Source organism: Haliotis rubra, unplaced genomic scaffold (genome assembly GCF_003918875.1).
Source record: "Haliotis rubra isolate DU_JTF1 unplaced genomic scaffold, ASM391887v1 Scf411, whole genome shotgun sequence".
In the NCBI taxonomy this organism is placed as follows: Eukaryota; Metazoa; Mollusca; class Gastropoda; order Lepetellida; family Haliotidae; genus Haliotis; species Haliotis rubra.
This window is the reverse complement of record NW_025767093.1, coordinates 805401-832266: the sequence shown is the minus strand read 5'-3', so window position 1 is coordinate 832266 and position 26866 is coordinate 805401. Positions and strand designations below refer to the sequence as shown.

The following is a 26866-nucleotide window of genomic DNA, read 5'->3' as shown; positions in this document are numbered from 1 at the left end:
CAGAAACACATATGGGCATTTCCAGCTATCTCGTATAGATATTCAAGGCTGGTCCTTGAAATATGAAAACCCCAGCTGATCACGTGACTACTCGTCAAAGTTACATCCTTCCGTGAAATCCTACACCGAGGGGAGATAACTATTTATGTAGATTGATGACAGTAATATTATAATGTTGAACTGTATTCGTGTATCTGTTATATCAATGATATTATGTTTGTGTTATGAGAGTTGCTCAAGTTAGTGTACACTGTGAACTTCAACCAGACAATCCTTCACTGACCTCCCTTTATACAGTATCACCTCTCATTATCAGTTCATGTGTGGGGCATGGGTAGAAAGTTTCCCAAGTATACATGTATATCGCTCTTTACTGTTCTCAGCTGTAAGGGAAACTCTTAGTTCGTGGGTCGATGCTGGTATTGGGTTTGCCTGTCCCAGATGAACATTACCTTTGAAGGCGTTGTGCTTTCACTACGACGGTGTAGAGCTAGCGGTGAATATCCCAGAGAAAGGTATGCGGATTAAAACTCAAACCGGAATCACACTTATAAATGTTTGACCCAAGAGAATGTCAACTTTGTAGATCCGTGATGTTCAACTGACACTGCTACACGAACTTAACTGTGTACTTTGAACTTTGTACTTTGAACTTTGTACCCAGACTGAATTACATGCGAGGCCAGTGAGACACGTAAGGAAGATCCTGTGTGACCCGTGACAAAGCAACGTGTATCTTGTTCTTCTGCTGCTGGGAGATATATGTTGTTACGAGATATGTTGACGTGATGCTGTGACGTCAAATTGAATTTCCCCATGCGCTTCGGAGTCACTACACCAGGGGAGATAACCTGTATCATCAAATGTCAGTATGCTGGTTTTTCTGAGAAATTGACTTACTGTTGGATCTGTTACTCAAAGTAGAGGCAATCAAAACCACGAAACTGTGTATTTCCTGCGGAAACCGTGATTACCATACTAATAACAATAGTAATAACGCAATGTGTTAGTTTGCTGTTGACGTCATGGACAGCACATATTATGACATCCTTGTTTAATAAAATAAACCAAATACTGAATGGATATTGTGTCGTATATATGTTGTAGTAGCAATGTACATGATCCATTCTGGGTCCGACATAACTGCTTGACATCGTCAGCATCAATCTCAGCACTCGGGACGTGAATCAAGCAGATAGTAAGCACAAAACATAGCCTGAGCTAACCGGTATTCGAACCCAGAACCACAGGTTAACTTTACAATGTATAACACTCAAGGAATGCAACAAGTCGTTCAACAAATAATGCTTCCAATATGTCAGAACACGATGATTGGGTAACTCTTGTAGGTCTTCTGGGTCTTGTCTTATCCGTCGTAGACTGTTTTGCACTAGGGTAAAGATAGGGAACAATATGCTACTACATTATCTCCCTTAGTGCAGAATTTTCTCCAGCAGTAACTGGAAAACTGATGAAAGTGATAAAACCCAATAAACTCAATTTCAATGCACTAATATTGACCTATGATTATATGCCACCTATATATGTGGCTGTCCATATTGTCGAATACTTTCATACTTTCAAGGGCAGGTCAGAAATATCCAAATTGTATGGAATCCCAGAAGGGACATTGTCGAGTTGTCATTGCAAACCCATTAAAAACCTGAGTATATTCCTTTCATGATTCCATCACTTTGTGGATTGGGTGATTGAGGTTTTACACAACTTTTAGCAATATTGCAGACGCAGACGATGCAGACATCGTACCCATGTGGGGAATCGAACACAAGTCTTCGGCGTGACGAGCGAACTCTTTAACCACTAGACTACCTCAACGCCCCAACTTCGTGGAGGAGAAAGGAGCGTGCACAAGTCATTTATGTTCTATTGCGCCAATCGTCAATTCTTCTGTACCAGAGACCCAATTGTGACAGTAACCTATAGTTTCTGTAGCAGAGCCCCCTTGGGGCAGTAACCAACATTTACTGGAGCAGAGGCCCACTTGTAGTAGATGCCCACTTGTGGCAGTAGTATAGTGTGTATGGACCGATCCCAGGAGAGAACATATTGGTTCTACCACAGAAAATTCAACGCCAATAGCCGATGTTTAAAGTTAGTTCCACTACAAAAGTGAACGGGTATGATTAATCCGTTTTTAACGCTTTTCAAGACTTCCAACAGTCTCAACATTCTCAAGATGTTTGTATTAGTTGGGTGGCATGACTTAATCCTACTTCGTGTAAATCCGGCATATGTAAGCAGTAAACCCCATAATGCAGTGTGAACACAACACGATTTATAATCATAAACCAACAAATAGAATAGATTAAGTCTGTTAGGAATTTCTGTACTTTTATTAGCAAGTATATATCATGCAGTACAAATTAAAAGCTTTTCAAGTGAGTTTTATGATTGACATATCTTTTTAAGATTGAACCAACTAGGTATGACAGTCAGCACTGAACTATGTCTGCTAGCGATTTTATTATCTGCACCCAGAACTCGCTCAATGTACCCTGTCTCAAAAGCATTTCAGTCTGTTGGGAAGCGACCATTTTCCTGTCCTTGTAACAGTAGGCAATATAAATAACGAAAACCGGAATAATCCACAAGAACCAAAATTCTAAAACAAAGCCTGCTGGTTCGAAAATTTGTGTAACTAGGTAAACCAAACTGAACAAGAAAACAAAGACCAGGACAATTTTTGCCAAAACCTAACACACTGCATCATATATAAAGCTAAAGAATTCATTCCTTTAAAATGCCTACAATAGATAACCCTTCAGTATTGTGGTGCATCAAAACAATCAAACAGACCAGGAAAAAGAGCACTGTACAATGCTGTATACACAGTGGTGTGGTTTCCACTTATCCAGTGCCAGGTTACATCAGTCGGGTATCGTACACAGTGTAAAACATCATGTCATACAGTGTATGCAATATGTCATGCATACATTCATACCAGAATCCACTAAGGTTACAATACTTGAAAATAGTACCATGCTATATACACCTCTACAACCCTATACGCTGGTACATGCAGCAATACACAACTATATATATATGACATTTACACCACAGCTAAACAATGCCATAGTATAACACGATAGTATACTACATTGTCACGTACACCACGATACATTGTTATATACAGATATTCAGCTTCCAGATATGTTTCCTCTCTTGCACGGCAGACAGTTTCTGATGTGTTCATCAGTAAAGGTCACATCTGCACACCTAAGACAAGATCACAAGCATTACAGTTGTTTCAATGTAACGACTTAGCAAATTGTGTTAGTTTTATCTATCAGTTGTCAGATTTGCGCCCTCAGATACAAGGAGATGATAAACATCATAGTGTCCTCTTTTCAATGCCAGAATTATTGGTGTTTGTTTTGACTTTCCTCCCCGTCTGTTGATGTCACATGTTTTCATTGATAGGATGTGTTTCACAACAGATATGTTACCTCCTTCACATGCCAACATCAGACAGTCAGTGTTGTATCCATCAGTAAGGGTCAGATCTGCGCCCTCAGATACAAGGAGATGATAAACATCATAGTATCGTCCTTCTAATGCCATCATTATTGGTGTTTGGTTTGAGTATCCTCCCCGTCTGTTGATGTCACATGTTTTCATTGATAGGATGTGTTTCACAATAGATATGTTACCTCCTTTGCATGCCAACATCAGACAGTCAGTGTTGTCTTCACCAGTAAGGGTCAGATCTGCACCCTCAGATACAAGGAGATGATAAACATCATAGTGTCTTCCTTTTACTGCCATCATTATTGGTGTTTGGTTTGAGTATCCTCCCCGTCTGTTGATGTCACATGTTTTCATTGATAGGATGTGTTTCACAATAGATATGTTACCTCCTGTGCATGCCAACATCAGAGAGTCAGTGTTGGCTTCATCAGTAAGTGTCAGATCTGCACCCTCAGATACAAGGAGATGACCAACGTCATAGTGCCCACTTTCTAATGCCATCATTATTGGTGTTTGTTTTGAGCATCCTCCTCGTCTGTTGATGTCACATGTTTTCATTGATAGGATGTGTTTCACAATAGATATGTTACCTCCTTCACATGCCAACATCAGACAGTCAGTGTTGTCTTCACCAGTAAGGGTCAGATCTGCACCCTCAGATACAAGGAGATGACAAACATCATAGTGTCCTCCTTTTACTGCCATCATTATTGGTGTTTGGTTTAGGTATCCTCCCCGTCTGTTGATGTCACATGTTTTCATTGATAGGATGTGTTTCACAATAGATATGTTACCTCCTTCACATGCCAACATCAGAGAGTCAGTGTTGGCTTCATCAGTAAGGGTGAGATCTGCGCCCTCAGATACAAGGAGATGATAAACATCATAGTGTTCTCTTTCTAATGCCATCATTATTGGTGTTTGGTTTGAGTATCCTCCCCGTCTGTTGATGTCACATGTTTTCATTGATAGGATGTGTTTCACAATAGATATGTTACCTCCTTCACATGCCAACATCAGACAGTCAGTGTTGTGTCCATCAGTAAGGGTCAGATCTGCGCCCTCAGATACAAGGAGATGACAAACATCATAGTGTCGTCCTTCTAATGCCATCATTATTGGTGTCTGGTTTGAGTATCCTCCCTGTCTGTTGATGTCACATGTTTTCATTGATAGGATGTGTTTCACAATAGATATGTTACCTCCTGTGCATGCCAACATCAGACAGTCAGTGTTGTGTCCATCAGTAAGGGTCAGATCTGCGGCCTCAGATACAAGGAGATGACAAACATCATAGTGTCTTCCTTTTAATGCCAGCATTATTGGTGTTTGGTTTGACTTTCCTCCCCGTCTGTTGATGTCACATGTTTTCATTGATAGGATGTGTTCCACAACAGATATGTTACCTCCTTTGCATGCCAACATCAGACAGTCAGTGTTGTGTACATCAGTAAAGGTCAGATCTGCGCCTTCAGATACAAGGAGATGACAAACATTATAGTGTCGTCTTTTTAATGCCAGCATTATTGGTGTTTGTTTTGAGTATCGACCCCGTTTGTTGATGTCACATGTTTTCATTGATAGGATGTGTTTCACAATAGATATGTAACCTCCTTCACATGCCAACATCAGACAGTCATAGTTGTCTTTATCAGTAAGGGTCAGATTTGCGCCCTCAGATACAAGGAGATGATAAACATCATAGTGTCGTCCTTCTAATGCCATCATTATTGGTGTTTGGTTTGACTCTCCTCCCCGTCTGTTGATGTCCCATGTTTTCATTGATAGGATGTGTTTCACAATAGATATGTTACCTCCTTCACATGCCAACATCAGGCAGTCAGTGTTGTGTCCATCAGTAAGGGTCAGATCTGCGCCCTCAGATACAAGGAGATGATAAACATTATAGTGTCGTCTTTTTACTGCCAGCATTATTGGTGTTTGTTTTGACTTTCCTCCCCGTCTGTTGATGTCACATGTTTACATTGATAGGATGTGTTTCACAATAGATATGTTACCTCCTTTGCATGCCAACATCAGAGAGTCAGTGTTGTCTTCATCAGTAAGGGTCAGATCTGCGCCCTCAGATACAAGGAGATGACAAACATCATAGTGTCCACCTTCGAATGCCATCATTATTGGTGTTTGGTTTGACTCTCCTTCCCGTCTGTTGATGTTACATGTTTTCATTGATAGGATGTGTTTCACAATAGATATGTTACCTCCTTTGCATGCCAACATCAGACAGTCAGTGTTGTCATCATCAGTAAGGGTCAGATCTGCGCCCTCAGATACAAGGAGATGATAAACATCATAGTGTCCTCCTTCTACTGCCAGCATTATTGGTGTTTGTTTTGAGCATCCTCCTCGTCTGTTGATGTCACATGTTTTCATTGATAGGATGTGTTTCACAATAGATATGTTACCTCCTTCACATGCCAACATCAGACAGCCATCTTTGTCTTTATCAGTAAGGGTGAGATCTGCACCCTCAGATACAAGGAGGTGACAAACATCATAGTGTCCTCTTCTCAATGCCATCATTATTGGTGTTTGGTTTGAGTATCCTCCCCGTCTGTTGATGTCACATGTTTTCATTGATAGGATGTGTTTCACAATAGATATGTTACCTCTTCCACATGCCAACATCAGAGAGTCAGTGTTGTCTTCACCAGTAAGGGTCAGATCTGCGCCTTCAGATACAAGGAGATGATAAACATCATAGTGTCCTCTTTCTACTGCCATCATTATTGGTGTTTTGTTTGAGTATCCTCCCTGTCTGTTGATGTCACATATTTTCATTGATAGGATGTGTTTCACAATAGATATGTTACCTCCTTCACATGCCAACATCAGACAGTCAGTGTTGTCTTCACCAGTAAGGGTCAGATCTGCGCTCTCAGATACAAGGAAATGATAAACATCATAGTGTCTTCCTTCTAATGCCATCATTATTGGTGTTAGGTTTGAGTATCCTCCACGTCTGTTGATGTCACATGTTTTCATTGATAGGATGTGTTTCACAATAGATATGTTACCTCCTGTGCATGCCAACATCAGACAGTCAGTGTTGTCTTCATCAGCAAGGGTCAGATCTGCACCCTCAGATACAAGGAGATGATAAACATCATAGTGTCCTCCTTCTACTGCCATCATTATTGGTGTTTGTTTTGAGTATCCTCCCCGTCTGTTGATGTCCCATATTTTCATTGATAGGATGTGTTTCACAATAGATATGTTACCTCCTGTGCATGCCAACATCAGAGAGTCAGTGTTGTGTCCATCAGTAATGGTCAGATCTGCACCCTCAGATTCAAGGAGATGATAAACATCATAGTGTCGTCCTTTTACGGCCAGCATTATTGGTGTTTGTTTTGACTTTCCTCCCCGTCTGTTGATGTCACATGTTTTCATTGATAGGATGTGTTTCACAATAGATATGTTACCTCCTTCACATGCCAACATCAGACAGTCAGTGTTGAATGTATTAGTTAGGGTCAGATCTGCGCCCTCAGATTCAAGGAGATGATAAACATCATAGTGTCTTCCTTCTACTGCCATCATTATTGGTGTCTGGTTTGAGTATCCTCCCCGTCTGTTGATGTCACATGTTTTCATTGATAGGATGTGTTTCACAATAGATATGTTACCTCCTTCACATGCCAACATCAGACAGTCAGTGTTGTCTTCACCAGTAAGGGTCAGATCTGCACCCTCAGATACAAGGAGATGATAAACATCATAGTGTCTTCCTTTTACTGCCATCATTATTGGTGTCTGGTTTGAGTATCCTCCCCGTCTGTTGATGTCACATGTTTTCATTGATAGGATGTGTTTCACAATAGATATGTTACCTCCTTTGCATGCCAACATCAGACAGTCAGTGTTGAATGTATTAGTAAGGGTCAGATCTGCGCCCTCAGATTCAAGGAGATGATAAACATCATAGTGTCCTCCTTCTACTGCCATCATTATTGGTGTTTGGTTTGAGTATCCTCCCCGTCTGTTGATGGCACATGTTTTCATTGATAGGATGTGTTTCACAATAGATATGTTACCTCCTTTGCATGCCAACATCAGACAGTCAGTGTAGAATGTATTAGTAAGGGTCAGATCTGCGCCCTCAGATTCAAGGAGATGATAAACATCATAGTGTCCTCTTTCTACTGCCATCATTATTGGTGTTTGGTTTGAGTATCCTCCCCGTCTGTTGATGGCACATGTTTTCATTGATAGGATGTGTTTCACAATAGATATGTTACCTCCTTTGCATGCCAACATCAGACAGTCAGTGTTGAATGTATTAGTTAGGGTCAGATCTGCGCCCTCAGATTCAAGGAGATGATAAACATCATAGTGTCCTCCTTCTACTGCCATCATTATTGGTGTTTGGTTTGAGTATCCTCCCCGTCTGTTGATGTCACATGTTTTCATTGATAGGATGTGTTTCACAATAGATATGTTACCTCCTTTGCATGCCAACATCAGACAGTCAGTGTTGAGTGTATCAGTAAGGGTCAGATCTGCGCCCTCAGATACAAGGAGGTGATAAACATCATAGTGTCCACTTTTCAATGCCATCATGATTGGTGTTTGGTTTGAGTATCCTCCCCGTCTGTTGATGTCACATGTTTTCATTGATAGGATGTGTTTCACAATAGATATGTTACCTCCTTTGCATGCCAACATCAGGCAGTCAGTGTCGTCTCCATCAGTAAGGGTCAGATCTGCGCCCTCAGATACAAGGAGATGATAAAGATCATAGTGTCCGCCTTCCGCGGCAAACATAACTGGTGTTTTCTTCAATTCGCTATCCTTCTTGCTTACATCATATATTTTCAATGAAATCAAAAATTTCACAGTTGACAGATTGCCATTTTGACTTGACAAATGCAAACAGTCTTTCCCGAGTGTACATGTTAAATCGGCTCCTTTTTCTTTGAGAAACTTCAGAATATTAAGCTGACCTGTTTTTGCACAAATCATTGCAGGCGTTAAATTCTCATAATTCTTCAAATTAATCAATGCAGGGCATGTTTCCACCACCTTCATTGCCAATGCCATGTTTCCTGATTCACAGGCATAATGCAAACAGGTGTTTCCTTTCCAGTCCCTCACTGGAACATCAGCACCTTTCTGTATGAGAAAGTTGAACACCTTGGATTTTGGTGACTTTGCAGCCATGAGCAGGAGGGTTGTCCCATCAATGGTATATTCAACATTAAATCCTCCATGTTTACCCATCACTGTAACGAGGTGTTCCAGATGTTCCAGTTTGTCGTGGGTAACACAGGCTACCACACATGCATACAGATCAGGTGATCTGTCACCCAGTCGTACAGCAACTTCTAAAGACTTGGAGAATAGAAAGTAACTGTCAGAGAGGGAAGCCAAATGCAAAAAGCTTTCACCAGTGTCCACATCCCTTTGTAGGACAGTCTCAACTATGTTATCATTGATCTCTGTCCAAAGCAGAGAAGCAATCCCTTCACCACGGATAACTGGGTGATTTACTGTCCAAATGAAGCATCCTTGTCGGATACCTTCCACCAATCTGTTCACTACTGTTGGGTGTAGTTGGGGAGAGATGGAGATCATGTTTGTGACATCGTCCATGCCTGTTGACTCAGAACTCTTATCCAATCTCACTCTTTCATACAAGAATTTCAGTGAGCAGTGTTCCAGCAGCAACACGATATTGAGATGTCCTACAGCACAGGCTGCAGCATCGTATATGGAGGGGTGGGAGAAAGATGCCATGTGATCCTCCACTGTACAGTAGATCCCAGTGAAGTTGTGGATCTCATTGGTAACGCCTGTCCTTGTACAACAAGGAACTACTTCCTTCACAGCGTCAAACATTACATGTCCAGTTTTCCGTGACTGCAAAGAAACAAGATTCAGTTTCCCATCAGACAGGATGAGGATGATGATTGCTGCCGATCTATTGCTTTCCTCCCAGACAATGGTGTCAAGGTCGCCTCTCAGGTAGGTCAGTGGATGGTTGAAGAATTGCAAGTTGTGCATCTGGAAGACATCATTGGTGAAAAAGAGTCGGCTGATAAGAGGAAATCCAAATATGCTGTGTTTTGAATCTGCGATGTTACAAATATCTTTTTCAGAGATATCGCATGCAGGGTGTTTGGACTTGTAGGACCATAACATACGTTTCTTTTCTTCCATCGTGAGACAGTCTTTAGCCATATCAAGAACAGCTTCTGTTGTAAGCAGATCCACCTTGTACTGATGTAGTCTGGAACATCCTCCCTTCCAGTTGTATGTCCTGGATGTGAACACAAGCTTCAGTCTGTAGACAGGGATTTCTTCATTAGATTTGTCTTCCTGTTTTGATTGTTCACCCTTATTCTTCTTCTTCTTCTTCTTTGAGTCCTCTATATCTGCAGCTGTTTTAGCACGATCATCAACCAAAGCACTAAACAATTTATGCAGTTTTTCCAAATTTGAAATGAAAGTAACACAGCCAAATATATCATCAAAAACAACCAACATGTGTGATTGACGTTTAGAAATTGTATCAACATCAAAGTGTTCAATGTTTTCCACAAAGACTGTTTCATATCCCTGTTGCTGATATGCCTCACAGATCATCAGAGCAATGCTGGTCTTCCCATCCCCCGGGGCTCCACAGATGTTGACATGACCATGCTTCTCAAGGAGTTGTTTGGCTGTCTGGAGGGCATGGATGTCCACAAAATACTTCTTTAGGAGTTCCATCTTTTGACGGAAACGTTCTGTGGGGAAAGGAAACTACAATTGGGTGACAGTTCATGCGGTTGGTGTATGGATCTGATGCTGTCAATTCATACAAGCATACACGTAAACGTAACAATTTCCATCTTTAAGCTCACCACAGAGGATGAAAGTATGGACTTACACGCATTTATCCTAACTGCTCCATAATGAAAATACTGTAAATGTTTTAGATCAACTGTTCATTGATCGGAACATTCATTATGTCTGAACAATTATTTCTGAGATAAAACCTGAGAACGAATCCCCAGTTAATTTGGGAAGATTATTATGGATTGTGAAGCCCCTGGAAATCTATTATTACCATGCCCTCTTTTCATTTTCAGGATAACACGTTTGAGCAGCTACATGAAGGATCAAAAACAGCACTCAAGATCGAGATGCGATTGTCGCCATTGTCCTCTTTACCAAATTATCAGTATGTTTGTGCATCATCTCACCTTGGGACAGACATCCTTTAGTTCCTTGCTGCCCAACGGAGACAGATACATTGGAAGCATTGGTCAAGTCCACCTGAGACACTGGGCCACCTGCAACAGAACAAGATAACCTCTGGTCTCAATATTCACGTCATACCCATCCGGTCAAGGAACCATAAACATAAATTCAAACCAATTATTTCATTTGGTAATACTCCTGCTTATCTAACTGCATGCATGACTTGAATGAATGAAATGCTCACTGTAGTTCTGCTGTATGGCTGAGACAGAAGTGGGTTGTCTCCCTTCTTCATTCCTCCTCAGTACTTCAGCTGCTTCCTCAGTAAGCCATCTGGTCATGTGCTGGTCACGTGAGTCGGGAGTTCCTTCCATTGCTCACCGTTCTGAAAGTAAACTACACTTACTACACTATGACTGAGGACTTGCTCAAGCTACAGTACATTCCACATGGGTCTGATCTTTATATTTTGAAAGAATTTCTCCAGCAGTTTATGCAGTACGGTCTAACAGATCAAGCAAGAAAGTATGCAACTGAAATTTGAAAGTCATATGCACTTCCAGTCTATTAGTCCCGACCTTCGTACTCAGTTTTGATTCCAGCAAGAGAACAGGTTCATGGTCCAAACCTCATTGTAGAGGTTTTAAGTTTTTAACATTGCAGAACATTGTGTTTCAAGTAAGACAGGTTTAATTCCAGAAAATATTCATCTACATCTATCATACCAAGTCCTCCGAATTCAAATCTTTTAAACGTGTTACTTCTGTAACTGGCGATTAGGTCCCTGACTCTGAGGGTGTGGGTTCGAATCCCGGATGGGACTTAACCCAACAAAACTGCAAGAATCTGTACCTTACTAAGAGAGTGTAATTCCAAATATAACAATTGTTACGTCAGAAATACGCTCAAACCCATGTGCGTGCGTTTGAATCCCTCACCGTCCATGGCATTATCCTTACTAAAAACTACACAAAACAATTCTGTTACAAAGGTTCTTCGTACTTTCAATATGACGATATATAAGCTTCAGAATGTGTTTAACAATGACATGATTCCATAAATGATTTAAGTACCCGGGATTATCTTTATCAAAGCACCTTTTGTCGTATTTGTAGTCTTCTTGTAGGTTACGGAAAGGGGCGAATGGGACACATCCATCAAAGCCATCGCGCTGGCTGAATGCCTATCGTGTGTCGAGAACAGTTGTATAGCCACATTATAGAGTTATAGACTGGTGATGAAGTCAATAGCCACATTATACAGTTATAGACTGGTGTTGAGGTCAATAGCCACATTATACAGTTATAGACTGGTGATGAGGTCAATAGCCACATTATACAGTTGTAGACTGGTGATGAGGTCAATAGCCACATTATACAGTAATAGACTGGTGATGAGGTCAATAGCCACATTATACAGTTATAGACTAGTGATGAGGTCAATACCCACATTATACAGTTATAGACTAGTGATGAGGTCAATAGCCACATTATACAGTTATAGACTGGTGATGAGGTCAATAGCCACATTATACAGTTATAGACTGCTGATGAGGTCGATAGCCACATTATACAGTTATAGACTGGTGAAAAGGTCAATAGCCACCTTATACAGTTATAGACTAGTGATGAGGTCAATCGCCACATTATACAGTTATAGACTGGTGATGAGGTCAATAGCCACATTATACAGTTATAGACTGCTGATGAGGTCGATAGCCACATTATACAGTTATAGACTGGTGAAAAGGTCAAAAGCCACATTATACAGTTATAGACTGCTGATGAGGTCGATAGCCACATTATACAGTTATAGACTGGTGATGGGATGAGGTCAATAGCCACATTATACAGTTATAGACAGGTGATGAGGTCAATAGCCTCATCACCATTTACAGGTTCCACCATATACGATGGAGCCATAATCAAGCTTCGAGTGGACAAGTGATCTGTATAGGTGTAGGAGAGTAGCTTGATCCCATCCCCAATTTGAGTTAGAAACATCTTTAAGTAAATCGAGTGCCTTCAGGCATTTAGATTTTAGGCATTTGATATGCGGCAAAAAACTTAAAGTGGAGTCGAAAATTACACCCAAGAATTTGGCCTCCTTGACAACTTTGATGGGAGTGCCATTTAAAGATAGTTCTGGGTCATCTAATTTGGAAGCTGGGTTTCAAAGTTTGAAGAGAAAAGAGATAAGAATTTGAATGTTAATGGATTAAATTTAAAGATAAGAAGATGTTTATTCATGGGGGCGAAAACACAGGCAACAGAGAATTGATTTTGACCGAAGAAAATGATTTAAACAAATCTCTCTCTCTCACCCCTCTACTTCTTCTTATTGATGATAATGTAACCAGTACTTTTCTTTCCGGTCTAATTTACGAGGAGAAGCACGCAACGTGTATTTCTGCATGTATAACAAGGCCAACAGTTATCATTCTCTTCGTTTACCTGCATTCTTTGAAAGGATATGACGCAGTGCATAATTTCCTATGTAAAATGTGATTTTGAACCCTCATCCTTACAAGAATTCAAGGAAAAAAAACAACAGTCTGAATGTATCCCCTTATTGTATTTCCCATGTTTTGATATCCGGTCGTTCTTCGATCCTCCGATAGGTGTCGCTTTCGCGCAGGTCATCGAGAATAACGTTAAACAAACCAAACCAGCCATGACTAGTCTAGAATTAGCAACGTTTTAATCTGCGAAAAAGGCCCATATTTCAGTACCGTCAAATAATCGTTGTTTCACATTTCTAAACCAAATCCCCTCAAACTATATTCCATATCAAACATGTTAAAAGCATAAGTTGATAACACCAACATTTGTTATATGTGGATCGCATCATGTTACAACTGTAAAGGACACAGGGATATATTTCCGTGCCACAGCTATTCATAATAGAACAAATCAGTGCACATCTTTAACGCAAGACAACGTACTAATGGTGGAAATGCAATGGCTAGTGTAGAAGACACACAGTACCTCACGTCCGACTGACGATTCCAGCCAGTGTCATCCGATTACGTCACAGATGAGTCCTCACAACTGATCATCACACGTGATATAGATGGATATGTTCGGATTCTCATATATCAGATGATCTGTCTGCCCCATCCCAAGGGTGGTGCATACAGTGTGAAGTAGGTACACTACGGCGACTGTTACCACTGCGTAGATGCCGCCTACTTGTACAACCAGGATCTTATTTTCGCTTTATTCTTCCTGGTCACATGAGTCGTATGTAGGTCATTGCGTCACCCGGCATTGTGTCGTGTATTGATAGCAGCCACCATCGAAGGTTGGTAACCGGATACCCATATATAGTAAACATCCTGACAAGCGTTAATGGCGGGTCTTTATGTCACAGTCACAGAGCGATGGCCAACAGGCACATGACACGGGTTGGTGGCCAACAGGCACACGACAAATGACTATGTCAATTGTCTGTTGACCAACGAACTGTGTCATATGTTAAGTGACTGCGGGCCAACGACCTGTGTCATATGTCAAGTGTCTGTTGGCCAACGACCTGTGTCATATGTCAGGTGTCTGTTGGCCTCAACCCTGTATCACATGTCAAGTATCTGTTGGCCACCTACCTGTATCATATGTCAAGTGTCTGTTGGGCAACGACCTGTGTCATATGTCAAGTGTCTGTTGGCCTCTAACCTGTATCACATGTCAGGTGTCTGTTGGCCACCTACCTGTGTGATATGTCAAGTGTCCGTTGGCCAACGACCTGTATCACATGTCAGGTGTCTGTTGGCCATCTACCTGTGTCATATGTCAAGTGTCTGTTGGCCTCCTACTTGTATCACATGTCAAGTGTCTGTTGGCCACCTAACTGTGTGATATGTCAAGTGTCTGTTGGCCAACGACCTGTGTCATATGTCAAGTGTCTGTTGGCCTCTAACCTGTATCATATGTCAGGTGTCTGTTGGCCTCTAACCTGTGTCATATGTCAGGTGTCTGTTGGCCTCTAACCTGTGTCATATGTCAAGTATCTGTTGGTCTCTAACCTGTATCATATGTCAAGTGTCTGTTGGCCTCTAACCTGTGTCATATGTCAATTGTCTGTTGGCCAACGAACAGTGTCATATGTGCCTGTTGGCCAACGACCTTTGTCATATGTCATGTGTCTGTTGGCCACCGACCTGTGTCATATGGCAAGTGCCTGTTGGCCAACAAACTGTGTCATGTGTCTGCGGGCTACCAACCTGTGTCATATGTCATGTGTCTGTTGGCCAACGAACTGTGACATGTGTCCGCGGGCCACGGACCTGTGTGACATGTCATGTGTCTGTTGGCCAACGACATGTGTTATATGTCATGTCTCTGCGGGCCACCGACCTGTGTCATATGTCATGTGTCTGTTGACTAACGACCTGTGTCATATGGCAAGTGCCTGTTGGCCAACAAACTGCGTCATGTGTCTGCGGGCTACCAACCTGTGTCATATGTCATGTGTCTGTTGGCCACCGACCTGTGTCATATGTCAAGGGTATGTTGGCCAACGAACTGTGGCATGTGTCCGCGGGCCACGGACCTGTGTCACATGTCATGTGTCTGTTGGCCAACGACATGTGTTATATGTCATGTCTCTGCGGGCCACCGACCTGTGTCATATGTCAGGTGTCTGTTGACTAACGACCTGTGTCATGTGTCAAGTGTTTGTTCGCCAACGGCCTGTGTTATATGTCATGTGTCTGTTATCCAACGACATGTGTCATGCTTCCGCATGTTTAAGCTTTACGCGGCAAACATATGTGATCACAATCATCCAAACATCGACATTATCAAGACGGAGCAGTGTGTTCTGCTCCAGATCCAGACTGGTAGCACACTGGAGAAAAAAATACATCATCCTTAACACTGTGACCAATAAAACAGCAGGAAGACTCCCAGTGAGTATGCCGATGCAATGTCGCATTAGGGTGGCCTATACATGTGTTTCACGTGTGTATGTGAATGAACTGTACATTGGATTTGGGTATTAACCGTGCTGCGTTTGTACAATATCTGAAGAAAGCATGCTTCTGAGCATGTTGAATTCGTAGGTTTAAGAATTTGTTTCATTAATGTATAGTAGATTACAGTGGTGACCATTACAGCTGGGTCTAGCCTACTGCGACAGACTACAATTAATCTGCCATGGATGACCACACTTCTGCCTAAAACAATAAGTGATGAACAACATTGGATAATTCAGTGACCCTCATGAGCTGTGAGCATGAGACGGTTACCTTTGTATTCCAGCTTCACACTGCCTGCACCAGCCTCGGACCAAGCACAGATATATCATCTGCTATACAAAAACCAAAATATAGCTGTCAATATATGATCTGGTGTAACGCAACCACCCTGAGACCGAGGACAGATGTATCATGAAGAACACACATGTTTTACAAGAACACATATCACCACTCGTCCCTTTCCATGACCTAAAAGGATGCACATCACCACTCGTCCCTCTCCGTGACCTAAAGGAACACACATCACCACTCGTCCCTTTCCGTGACCTAAACGAACACATATCACCACTCGTCCCTTTCCATGACCTAAAGGATGCACATCACCACTCGTCCCTCTCCGTGACCTAAAGGAACACACATCACCACTCGTCTCTTTCCGTGACCTAAAAGAACACACACCACCACTCGTCACCAGTCGCCCCTTTCCATGAGCCCTTTTTGTTCTGGGGAGGTATTGGGGCTCAGCAATTTCGTACATAAAATTATTTAAAAAACATGCCTAAATATGGGTAGTTGGAGGTAGTGATATGCAAAGGTGGTGGTGGGTGGGTGGGGTGGCATTTTCTCTCTTCCCCATCCCTCTTCCCTTCCTCTCCCCATCTCTTCCCCGCCCCTCCCTCTCTCTCTCTCTCTCCACAGTGTGCGCTAGTTACAGAATTCTTTGAAGCGTCCGTAAAATATGTTGTTATGCCCCTTATGATTTCTTAATTCGCGGCACCATCCAAACTACAGCTCATGTTCTGACAAAATGATAAGCTTAAGATTCCACACATATCCAGCTCACACGCGGCGTAATACTTTGTTACATTTAGGGAGCAAATGTTGAAACATTAAGGTATAGAATTGTTACATTAAGAGAGAGAAAACATTGTTATATTAAGGGTCATATGATTGTTACATAAAAGGCAGAACGTTGTTAGATAAAGAAACATAACATTGTCACATTAAGGGACTGGACATTGTTACATAAAGGGACTGGACATTGTAACATAAAGGGGCTGGACATTGTTACATAAAGGGACGGAGCATTGTTACGTAAAGGGACGGAGCATTGTTACATAAAGGGACTGGACATTGTAACATAAAGGGACTGGACATTGTTACATAAAGGGACTGGACATTGTTACATAAAGGGACTGGACATTGTTACATAAAGGGACGGAGCATTGTCACACAGTGATGGAACTTTGTTAGCTACTGGAGAGAACATTGTTACATTCTGGATTATTACATTGTTACATTCGGTAATATAGCACTGTTACATTCGAAAATATAACATTGTTACATTAATTAACAAATCATTGATGCATGAGGGAACACATCTTGATCAGGGTTGCCGTCGGGTGTATAGTGCCGACCTACTGAGGTTGTAAGACACAGATTGACACAGCAGACTAGTCCCGAGCCAGCCAGTCTTTTAACCGATTACTGGTCAAGGTCAAGGAAGGAAGCCACAAGCATTATCTTTAAACGTATTGAAACGACAATCCTCTTCTTTCATGGCTTCTGAACCACCGACTTTTTGTTCTCCAGACAGACGCTATCAACTATACAACCGACCTTCTCTTCTCGCAGACATTCTTTTCACCTATACACCGACCACAGGCTCTCCTGACAGACGCTCTGTCAACCACAATGACCACGTACTCTCCTGACAGACGCTCTATCAACTACACCGCCGACTTCCTGCTCTCCTGACAGATGCTATGTCAACTACATCGACCACAAGCTCTCCTGACAGACGCTCTATCAACTACACCGCCGACTTTCTGCTCTCCTGACAGATACTCTGTCAACCACACCGACCACATGCTCTCCTGACAGACTACACCGCCAATTTTCTATTCTCCTGACAGCCGCTCTGTCAACTACACCACCATCATAGCTCCTTTTAAATCTAATTCTAGAGGTGTTGCCATACTTTTTAATAATGATACTGATATCAAGATACATAGGACCTTAATAGATGAAAATGGCAATTATATTATTGCTGATATTTCAATGGAAGATAAAAAAATAACACTAATTAATCTCTATGGACCTAATAACGATGAACCTCAATTTTATATTAATCTATTTTAAAATATTTTAAAATGTGAAATTGATTCATTAGCAATAGTTGGATACTGGAACCTAGTGCTTGACCCCACAATTGATCTGGAGAACTATAAGCATGTAAACAATCCAAAATCGAGAAATACCGTAGTAGAATCTTGAAAAAGAAATCAGTATGGAGGAAATTAGCAATGCAGTTTACAAGATGAAGAATAATAAAAGCCCAGGGATTGACAGATTTCCTATTGATTTCTTTAAAGTTTTTTGGAAAGAATTAAAAGTATGGATTTATAGATTCGTTAAAAATGTATCAACTAAGAATGAAATGTCTTCAAATATGAAAAGGGGTGTCATCACCTGTATTCCAAAATCCAATAAAGACAGAACATTACTTAAAAACTTGAGGCCTATCACTTTACTCAATGCCATTTATAAAATTATCAGCTCCTGTATTGCACGTGGATTAAAAGCTACTTTAGATAATCTTATTCATTGTAATCAAATGGTTTTATACCAGGTAGGACTATTAGCGAAAATACAAGACTGCTATATGACATAATGTTCGAAACAAAGAAACAAAACATTCCTGGCTTGCTAATTCTGATTGATTTTGAAAAAGCTTTTGACACTGTTTCTAAAGATTTTATCAATCGAGTTTTACATAAATTTGAATTTGGCCCTGAAATAATAAGATGGATAAATATGTTGACTTTTGAAACAACATCTTGTGTCATCCAACATGGTAATCTCTCTGAATTTTTGGTTAATGAACGAGGATGTAGACAGGGAGACCCACTTTCCCCTTTTCTTTTTGTAGCTGAGATTCTTGGTTGTATGATAAGAAACAAGGAAACATTAAAGGAATTGTCATCAATGATAAGGAATATAAGCTGGATCAATACGCTGATGATACTGAACTATTTCTTGATGGAACCGAGGAGAGTTTATATCTCGCTATCGACACAATTAATGCATTTTATAAAATCTGGATTTGATCAAAAGCTTAATCTCCTGATAAAATATGTAATGACCTGAAAATTGAATGGGTAACTGGTGAATTTGATGTACTAGATTTACACCAGATCTTGAAAACCTATGGGTAATCAAAACCAGAAAGGGACTGGAAGAAATTAAAGGACTCTTAGCATCTTGGAGAAAACGAAATTTAACATTAATTGGTAAAATAACAGTAATAAAACCCCTAGCAATCTCTAAACTAGTTCATATTTTCAATTCCTTGCCCAACCCTCCAGCAGAATTTATGACTTCGCTTGAAAAACTATTTTTTAAATTCATTCGGAATGATAAAAATGATAAAATAAAGAGGAGTGTAATAAAAAGTAGATATGAAGATGGAGGACTGAGAATGATTGATACAAGTAGATTTATTGATGCTTTGAAATTATCAACCTTAAGATTATATTTTAAAAAAAGTGAAAATAAAAATCCATGCAATATACCTTTTAAAGACATATTTAACTTTGGAGCTTATTCTGAAAGTTTTCTTGAGATTGAAAATCCTTTTTGGCATGATGTGCTAAAAGCATGGAAACTATTTCACAAACAACATTATGTTGATCCAAATAACATTAATCAAATTTTATCCCAATCACAATTTCAAAAACTCTATATATTTTATAAAGAATTGGGCAGAGAAAGGGATTATGAATATTAGGGATATATGTGATGAGAATGGTGTACTATCAAACGAATCTTTAAAAGAAACTTATCATATCAAAGGCACCTTTTTAGATTTCAGATATTTACTGAAAATATTACCTGAATCTTGGAAACATACTTTAAAGCACTGTCTCTCTATTCCAGTCAGTAATTTGAATGTTAACCAATGCCAGATACATTTAGTAAAAGCATCCAAAGGCTGCAGAACTTTTTAAGATAAACTTATTTGTAATGATAAATATCCAAACATTTGTAATAAATGGCAGCTTTTATTTCCTGAAACTGACTTTGATTGGAAAAATATATTTACAGTATATAGAAAGGGATTGCAAGATATAAAGCTTATAGACTTTCAATATAGATGTCTACAAGGTATTATTTACACAAAAAAGGAATTGGTCAACATGAAAAAAATTGACAACAGTTTGCGTTGTTGTTGCAAAGATGTAAATGAGAGTGTGTGTCATGTGTACTGGGAATGTCAGGAGACTCAAACATTTTGGATAAACCTACAAATTTGGCTTAACAATTATTATCCACATCCATTGAAATTATCAAAAAACATGATCTGGTTTGGTACTCAACATGAAAATAGATTACTAACATCAAATCATCATTGCTGCAAAGAGACATATTCACTTATGCTGTATTAAAAATATGCTTCCAAATCTAACTTTCTATATAAAAACTCTAAAAGAAATATTCTTTGTGGAAAAACATATATCAGCCAAAAATGATAAAATAAATAATTTCCATCATAAATTGAGCCTTCTCTCCCAAGTTCTTAGATGACTTGAACTGTATTGACTTGTACCTGACATTATCTGTGCATTATCTATTTAATGAATTATGCATGTTTACAAATATACATATGTATTAATACAAAAATATCTCACCTGTACATCTGTACATTATCAATTTAATGAATTATGCATGTTATAAATATATTAATACAAAAATATCTCACCTGTACATCATGTAGCCATATTACTTTTAAGCCGTACGTATCACGGCTTCGTATATCTGCAATATTGTAATCTTGGGAACAAAGAAAAAAAAGAAAGAAAAAAAAAGAAAAGTATACCTGTATGGGATAGTGACCAGATATACTGTAAAGCTGACGGTTATCTAAGGCGTAACCAATGACATTACATCTATGCTCTGTGTTGACAAAAACATAATCAATCATAGTTTGGATATCCCTACATTTCCTTGTATAAGTATGTAATGTAGGACATTCCGTTCATGCAAGGCTCGAAGGAGCATTCTCGATCTAGACACACACAACTGCAACTCTCTAACTTGTGACTACTTAGAGAATAGTTGTATTTCATGTAATCTGTATATATTTACATATTTTAAATATATTATATTTATGCAATGGTCAGTATCGATGACGTCAAATCCTCCATTTTCATGTTGTATTATATGTTGCATGGGAGCGGTGTTAATATAAGCAGTAATGCTTGTTCACCAATCCCAATTCATCTTCATGAATAGAAATATGTTTAAATCATTCTCGATCTAGATTTCATGTATTTACAGTCACGTAGATCTGTGTTAAAGTCACCGACCAGGACAGTCTCACCGTTATATGAATGTCTGTCATAAGCCTTAAAGAGGGTATTCATTTTGTCACTGTATACACTGTCCAAGACATTGGTAGATGGAAGACGTGCACCAATGATGTGGATCGGAGTCTTATCCGTAGTTAGCTGCACACCAATCACATGATCACTCCCCGGGATGTGCAGACTAGAGGTGGAGTAACTATCATTTTCCGTACAAACATAGCGAGTCCTCCTGCTCCTCTGAGTGAGGAGTGATCAGTCTGACACTTAACATACACATCGAAGTCTGTATGTAGATCTGTAAGGAGGGATAGCTGATCCGTGTGTAGCCAATTGTCACTGATAAACATCACATCTGTGCAGTCTAGTTTGGTGTTGATTTCGTCTAGACACGTAGCGGCAACGTTCCAAGTGATAATACGGGAGAGCGTCATTGCCATAAGTAAAATGTTCATGACGTTCATCATGGTCATTATTGTCTGTTATCACCGTACCATTGTTGCTTTGGCACCCACTCACGACAGTTGACGTTTTCGGGCCAGAAACAGTCATCATCTGCTATGACGTCAGCACACTTACTGGAGACAGCTATCCTGATGGTGTAGGTTGGGTTGTATCTGCTGTCACAATGTTTTAGCAGCACAGTGTTCGTGACAGTAACACCGCGATCTGATGCATACTTACAGATAGCATCCTTCACAACGTCAAAAGGTTCGTCAGCACGAACATAACTGAGCACAAAACGCCTGTTCTTACTTCTGTGCACTCCAGTGAATGCACATTTCCAGTGGTTGTTGAAAGTAACTGTTACATCTCTTTTGTCTTGTTTGTTGTCATTACTCTGTCCAGCAGGGTGTGTTGATTGCTGATCACATTGCTTGTCATCATTGCTTGAGTATGTGTCTGTGATTATGCAATCGCTTGTGTTGGGAGAGAGTTGCGTGCTGCTGGGTGTATCTGGATGGCTTGGTGTGGTGTTGTTATATAAAGCTGGCTTTACGGATTGGCTTGGGAGATGATAGCCAGTCTTAACACATTCTGGATACATGAGCTTACTTCGTGTACTCATGCAATCAATTTTTTCCATCAACTTCACGTACATTTTTTGTCGATACGAGTTATGGATTTATCCAATGTATCTTTTATGACTTGGAAATCAATGTATTTTTGTTCAAGCTGTGTCTGTAACTGAACAATTTCTGCCTTTAGTGCTTTCACATGGGCACGATGGCGTTCATTTTCAATCTCGAGACGTCTAGCGTCATCTCTCTTACACTCATATGCGCCAATAAGTTGTAACATGTCAGAGTTGTATTTATCTCGAAAGTCCTGTAGCTCTTGGGTTACATACTGAAAATTCTTCGTCATGTCTTCATGCATATGCATCATTTTAGACAGAACACTACATATTATATCTTTGTCTCTGTTGTTTAAAGTCTCGTTGTCTGCTGCAGCATTGGTACACTTATGTCGAGATAGAACTTCGTTCTGTATTACATGTGCAGGCACACAGCCTTTGACAAACATATACAGCAGATATATATCAGATGCATATTTTGTCGAGACACTCTTAGTTTGTCGTTTTATTCTCTTGATCAAGACACCGTCAGGAAAATCATCACATTGTGTCTTTGCCACGTCATATACAGACTGTCTTTTGAAGTTTAGACCAGATTCATCATTATCAAATTTGTCTATAAGCTTTCTTTCACAAGTTTTTCTGTCACATTCTCCTAATAGTTCATCAAGCTCTTTAATGATATCGTAGTCATGGTCGTTATGATCTTGTGTGTCATATACTTGTGAAGAGTTCTTGTAAATGCAAGGTTTCTTTACATACATTTCAATGTACAAATTCTTTCAAATGAAATTGTTTACTAAGTTGTGACAATTGGTTTTTAGTATTTTATCCATGGTGGTCCAATAATTAAAACACTTAATTAATATCTAAAGTTCATTTCCATTTAAATCCTTATCGGTCAAAATTGTAAACAATGTGGCCCAGTAAATTTCCATTACCCTGTGGCCTTCACCTTCATGTGTGATGTCAAAGCTCACAGGTCACATCATGACCTCTCCAAAGCTCATGCATTTTGGAGCACATGCTTACCGGTGTGTATTGGACCTCCATGCTGCCTGGTTGTCACCCAGCTGACTGTAAGCTGAACTATTTAAAGACACATATGTGAGTACTTTACCCTTTCATTGCTAGGTTGTACTATCTCTAAATTACAATGAAATTGTATATATGCCAAAATGTTAATTGGCTGTGTCAAAAGTGTTAATATATTTCACACAATTATTTGTAAATTTGTAGTTGTTACTTTTGCAATTTCAATGTATTCACATATCATTCGAATGAAACATTGAATGTTATGTGCTATGAAATTTGTACATTTTCTGAATTTCATCGAAAGCCATTGTTTGTTGTAGTTTTCTGAACCTCATCAGCTCATCAGCAACTTTACTCTTCAAGTGAACGCAATAATATTCATCAAGTCCTCAGCAGCAGCCATTTATTATGAACTGTAATTTCTCAAATATCAATACATTAAACCCTGTTGATGCGAGTATCAGTGTTTGTGTTCTGCATTAACAGTTCTGATCACTCATGCTTGAAGTGTGTAAATAGTATATTTACCAGATTGGTTTCCTTAAAATCCAGGAATAGTCCATAAAATTCACACAGCACAAGAGAATGTATCCATTTCTTGAAGTAAGCAAGTGTAACTTCGAATGTTCTCAGTCACTTCAAGATCAGTCAACCGTGACATAAGCCCGAGAGCTCCCACAGAGCACATCTGCTCACCTCGGCGTACCAACCCAAACACAACGGTTACAAAATTCATAATTGCACAGTCGTGAGTGTTTGTGGATGTACATAGTTTGATCTACAATACTTTAACAGAGAAATGAGGGATGGTAACCTAAGAGTAAATAATTATAACATGTCCATTGTACTTTCCATTTTAAAGATATGATAAACTCTTTTAGCAATACCAATCAATAGTTGTACATTATTAGTTTGTAGCATGTTCACAAACTTTATCATACTTGGTCCGGCAATGACATTCTTTGGTAGATTCCTTATACTTAAATATTTTGGACAAATGAGCAAGATATGGTATTCATCTTCAACATCGTTCACACAAAAAGGACACAGGCGATCGTGTAATGGTGTTTTAGGTGTAGTCCATCTACCCTTTTCAATCATCAGTGTATGTGAACTCAATCTGAACCGTGTAAGAGCAATAATTATATCAATATGTACTAGATACTTATCAAAATCTAAACAATCTTTAATTTGCAAATATAATTTAGTTTCACTCAACGAATATAAATCATTTCAGCATTCATCACACACATGACACATGTCAGTAGTCATTAGACACATGACACAGGTCGGCAGTCATCAGACACATGACACATGTCGGTAGTCACATGACACATGTCAGTAGTCATCAGACACATGACACAGGTCGGCAGTCATCAGACACATGACACAGGTCGGCAGTCACCAGACACATGACACATGTCAGTAGTCATCACACACATGACACATGTCAGTAGTCATCATGCGCCAATAGCCCGATAGAGGCCTATACTATATTGAATACACAGTAAACACGCATACAGAACTATTGACATGTTATTTCGGATCACGTATGCGTTGACAAGATGTCAAAATGATGACTACCACAACTCATGTTTGTATATGAAGAGGAGTGAATATCTTGCTCTCGTAGATGTTATACAGTTAAAAATGGGTACTTTGTCGGGTGTTCGCCCACAACCAAACCAAACCGGTTTCCACTGGTGCTGCAGGTACATTCGCGCCGATAATAAGTTGGGAGCATACCTTCTGCTTGACATTCAGGGAAGATATTTTCTCATGTTTTCTCTTGCTTTCTCGAAGATTGTTGATTGCATCAACCAAACTGGTAACTGACCTGATGTCTTAACGTTGAGAGAAAGTCACCATTAAAATAGTTTAATAACATTTAAACATAACATCGGGTTAAACTGTCCAAGTCGGGTGAGGACTGAATGATTCAGCACTCCTTTACAAGTTGATTTCAATAGTTTCAAGTCACACCCTCGATTAACATTTTGAATATAAAGTTCTCTTTATTCAACAAAGTAGGTCGCACGCTCTGGCGAGCACGAGTTTTTTTAAATCCAGGTGCATTCATGTAATTCAGTGTTATATACAATTCAGGGTGACATAACTACCTCGTCATTGCGCGCCTCATTTGAACTATGCTTTATTTTCGCTTCATGAAAGGTTTCATGCAAAATAGCACGACCGCATTAAATGAAACAAGGGCTCATTCACAGTATCATATGAATGAGTTCTCGTGCGTATTAATCACGGATCCGGCAGATCAGCTTGTACTTCCACCAACAATACTACTGACGATAAATATGCATTGTGAACATATCTATCTACATTTATTGAACTTAAATCAGATATTATTATCCAAGCATATTACATTCATTTTCACTTACATGACGTAATGCTCTCTCTCTAAACATGAAAGTGTGCTCAGCTTCACCTTTAGTTATATCCCCAATGTATCTAGCTTCTCCTTAAATATAATAAATATTGACACTCCTTATTTACGTTGTTTGTATATATTTCATGTATTCTTATCATCCTAAATCTATATGCAATGTATCGCTGTATATGATTTATCAATGTTGTACACAAAACCACTGTTTTGTGATTTGTATTCTATATTGTACACAACAGTAAACTGCTTGACTGTAACGGTTTCTCTTTTTCTCATTACGGGTACAATCAAGTTTCCAAACACGGGCCTAAAGCTTGATTATAATAATATGTAACCAATATTCAGGAACAGTGCTCACTTGTACCCAAGTTCTACACTGAGATGCAATGGCTAGTGTAGAATACACACAGTACTCACGTCCGACTGATGGATTCCAGTCAGTGTCATCCGATTGTGTCACAGGTAAGTCCCCACCTGATAATCACTCATGATGCTGATGGTGATGTTTGGATTTTTGTATAACGGATGATGTGTCTGTCCTCAGCCCGAGGTTGGTGCATACAGCGTGTAGCATGTATACTGAGGCGACTGCTACCACTGCGTAGAGGACGCCTAATATTGTAAAGCAACATCCTATTTTCGCTTTCATTTTCAAAGAAGCACAAGGCTTTTCTAGGCCAATGCATTATCCAGTGTTGTGTCGAGTATTTGCTGTCACCAAGACAACAATTATGAAGGGGTTGCCTGGGGTCAGTGTGATGAACCAGAGTTAGGCATTTAGAAAGTACTGGGCCATGAGTCAGGGCAATTGCAATGAACACCGCATTTGTCTGCAGTCAACAGACACATGATACAGGTCTGCAGTCATCAGACACATGACACATGTCTGCAGTCAGCAGACACATAACACATGTCGGCAGTCAAAAGGCAATCAACAAACACATGACACAGGTCGGCAGTCAGCAGACAAATGACACAGGTCGGCAGTCAGCAGACACATGACACAGGTCGGATAGTCAGCAGACACATGATATGACTGCAGTCAGCAGACACATAACACATGTCGGCAGTCAAAAGGCAGTCAACAAACA

The 26866-nt window shown here is 39.8% G+C and overlaps 1 protein-coding gene and 1 long non-coding RNA gene across 2 annotated transcripts; one reads left to right on the top strand and one right to left on the bottom strand.

The window, feature by feature from the left end:
- The first annotated feature begins 909 nt into the window (after positions 1–909).
- LOC124288083 lies at positions 910–1079 on the top strand. The gene is made up of 2 exons (XR_006901377.1): positions 910–948; positions 1011–1079. It is a non-coding gene; the product is annotated as an uncharacterized LOC124288083 (long non-coding RNA).
- Positions 1080–5800: 4721 nt separating this feature from the next.
- Positions 5801–26282, bottom strand: LOC124288091. The gene is made up of 6 exons (XM_046724658.1): positions 26193–26282; positions 10943–11083; positions 10701–10790; positions 8160–10241; positions 6436–6731; positions 5801–5860 (listed from the first exon to the last, which is right to left on the bottom strand). The coding sequence occupies exons 2-6, from the start codon at positions 11070–11072 to the stop codon at positions 5801–5803; spliced, it is 2658 nt and encodes an 885-aa protein (XP_046580614.1). The 5' UTR covers positions 11073–11083; positions 26193–26282.
- Between the last annotated feature and the right edge of the window lie 584 nt (positions 26283–26866).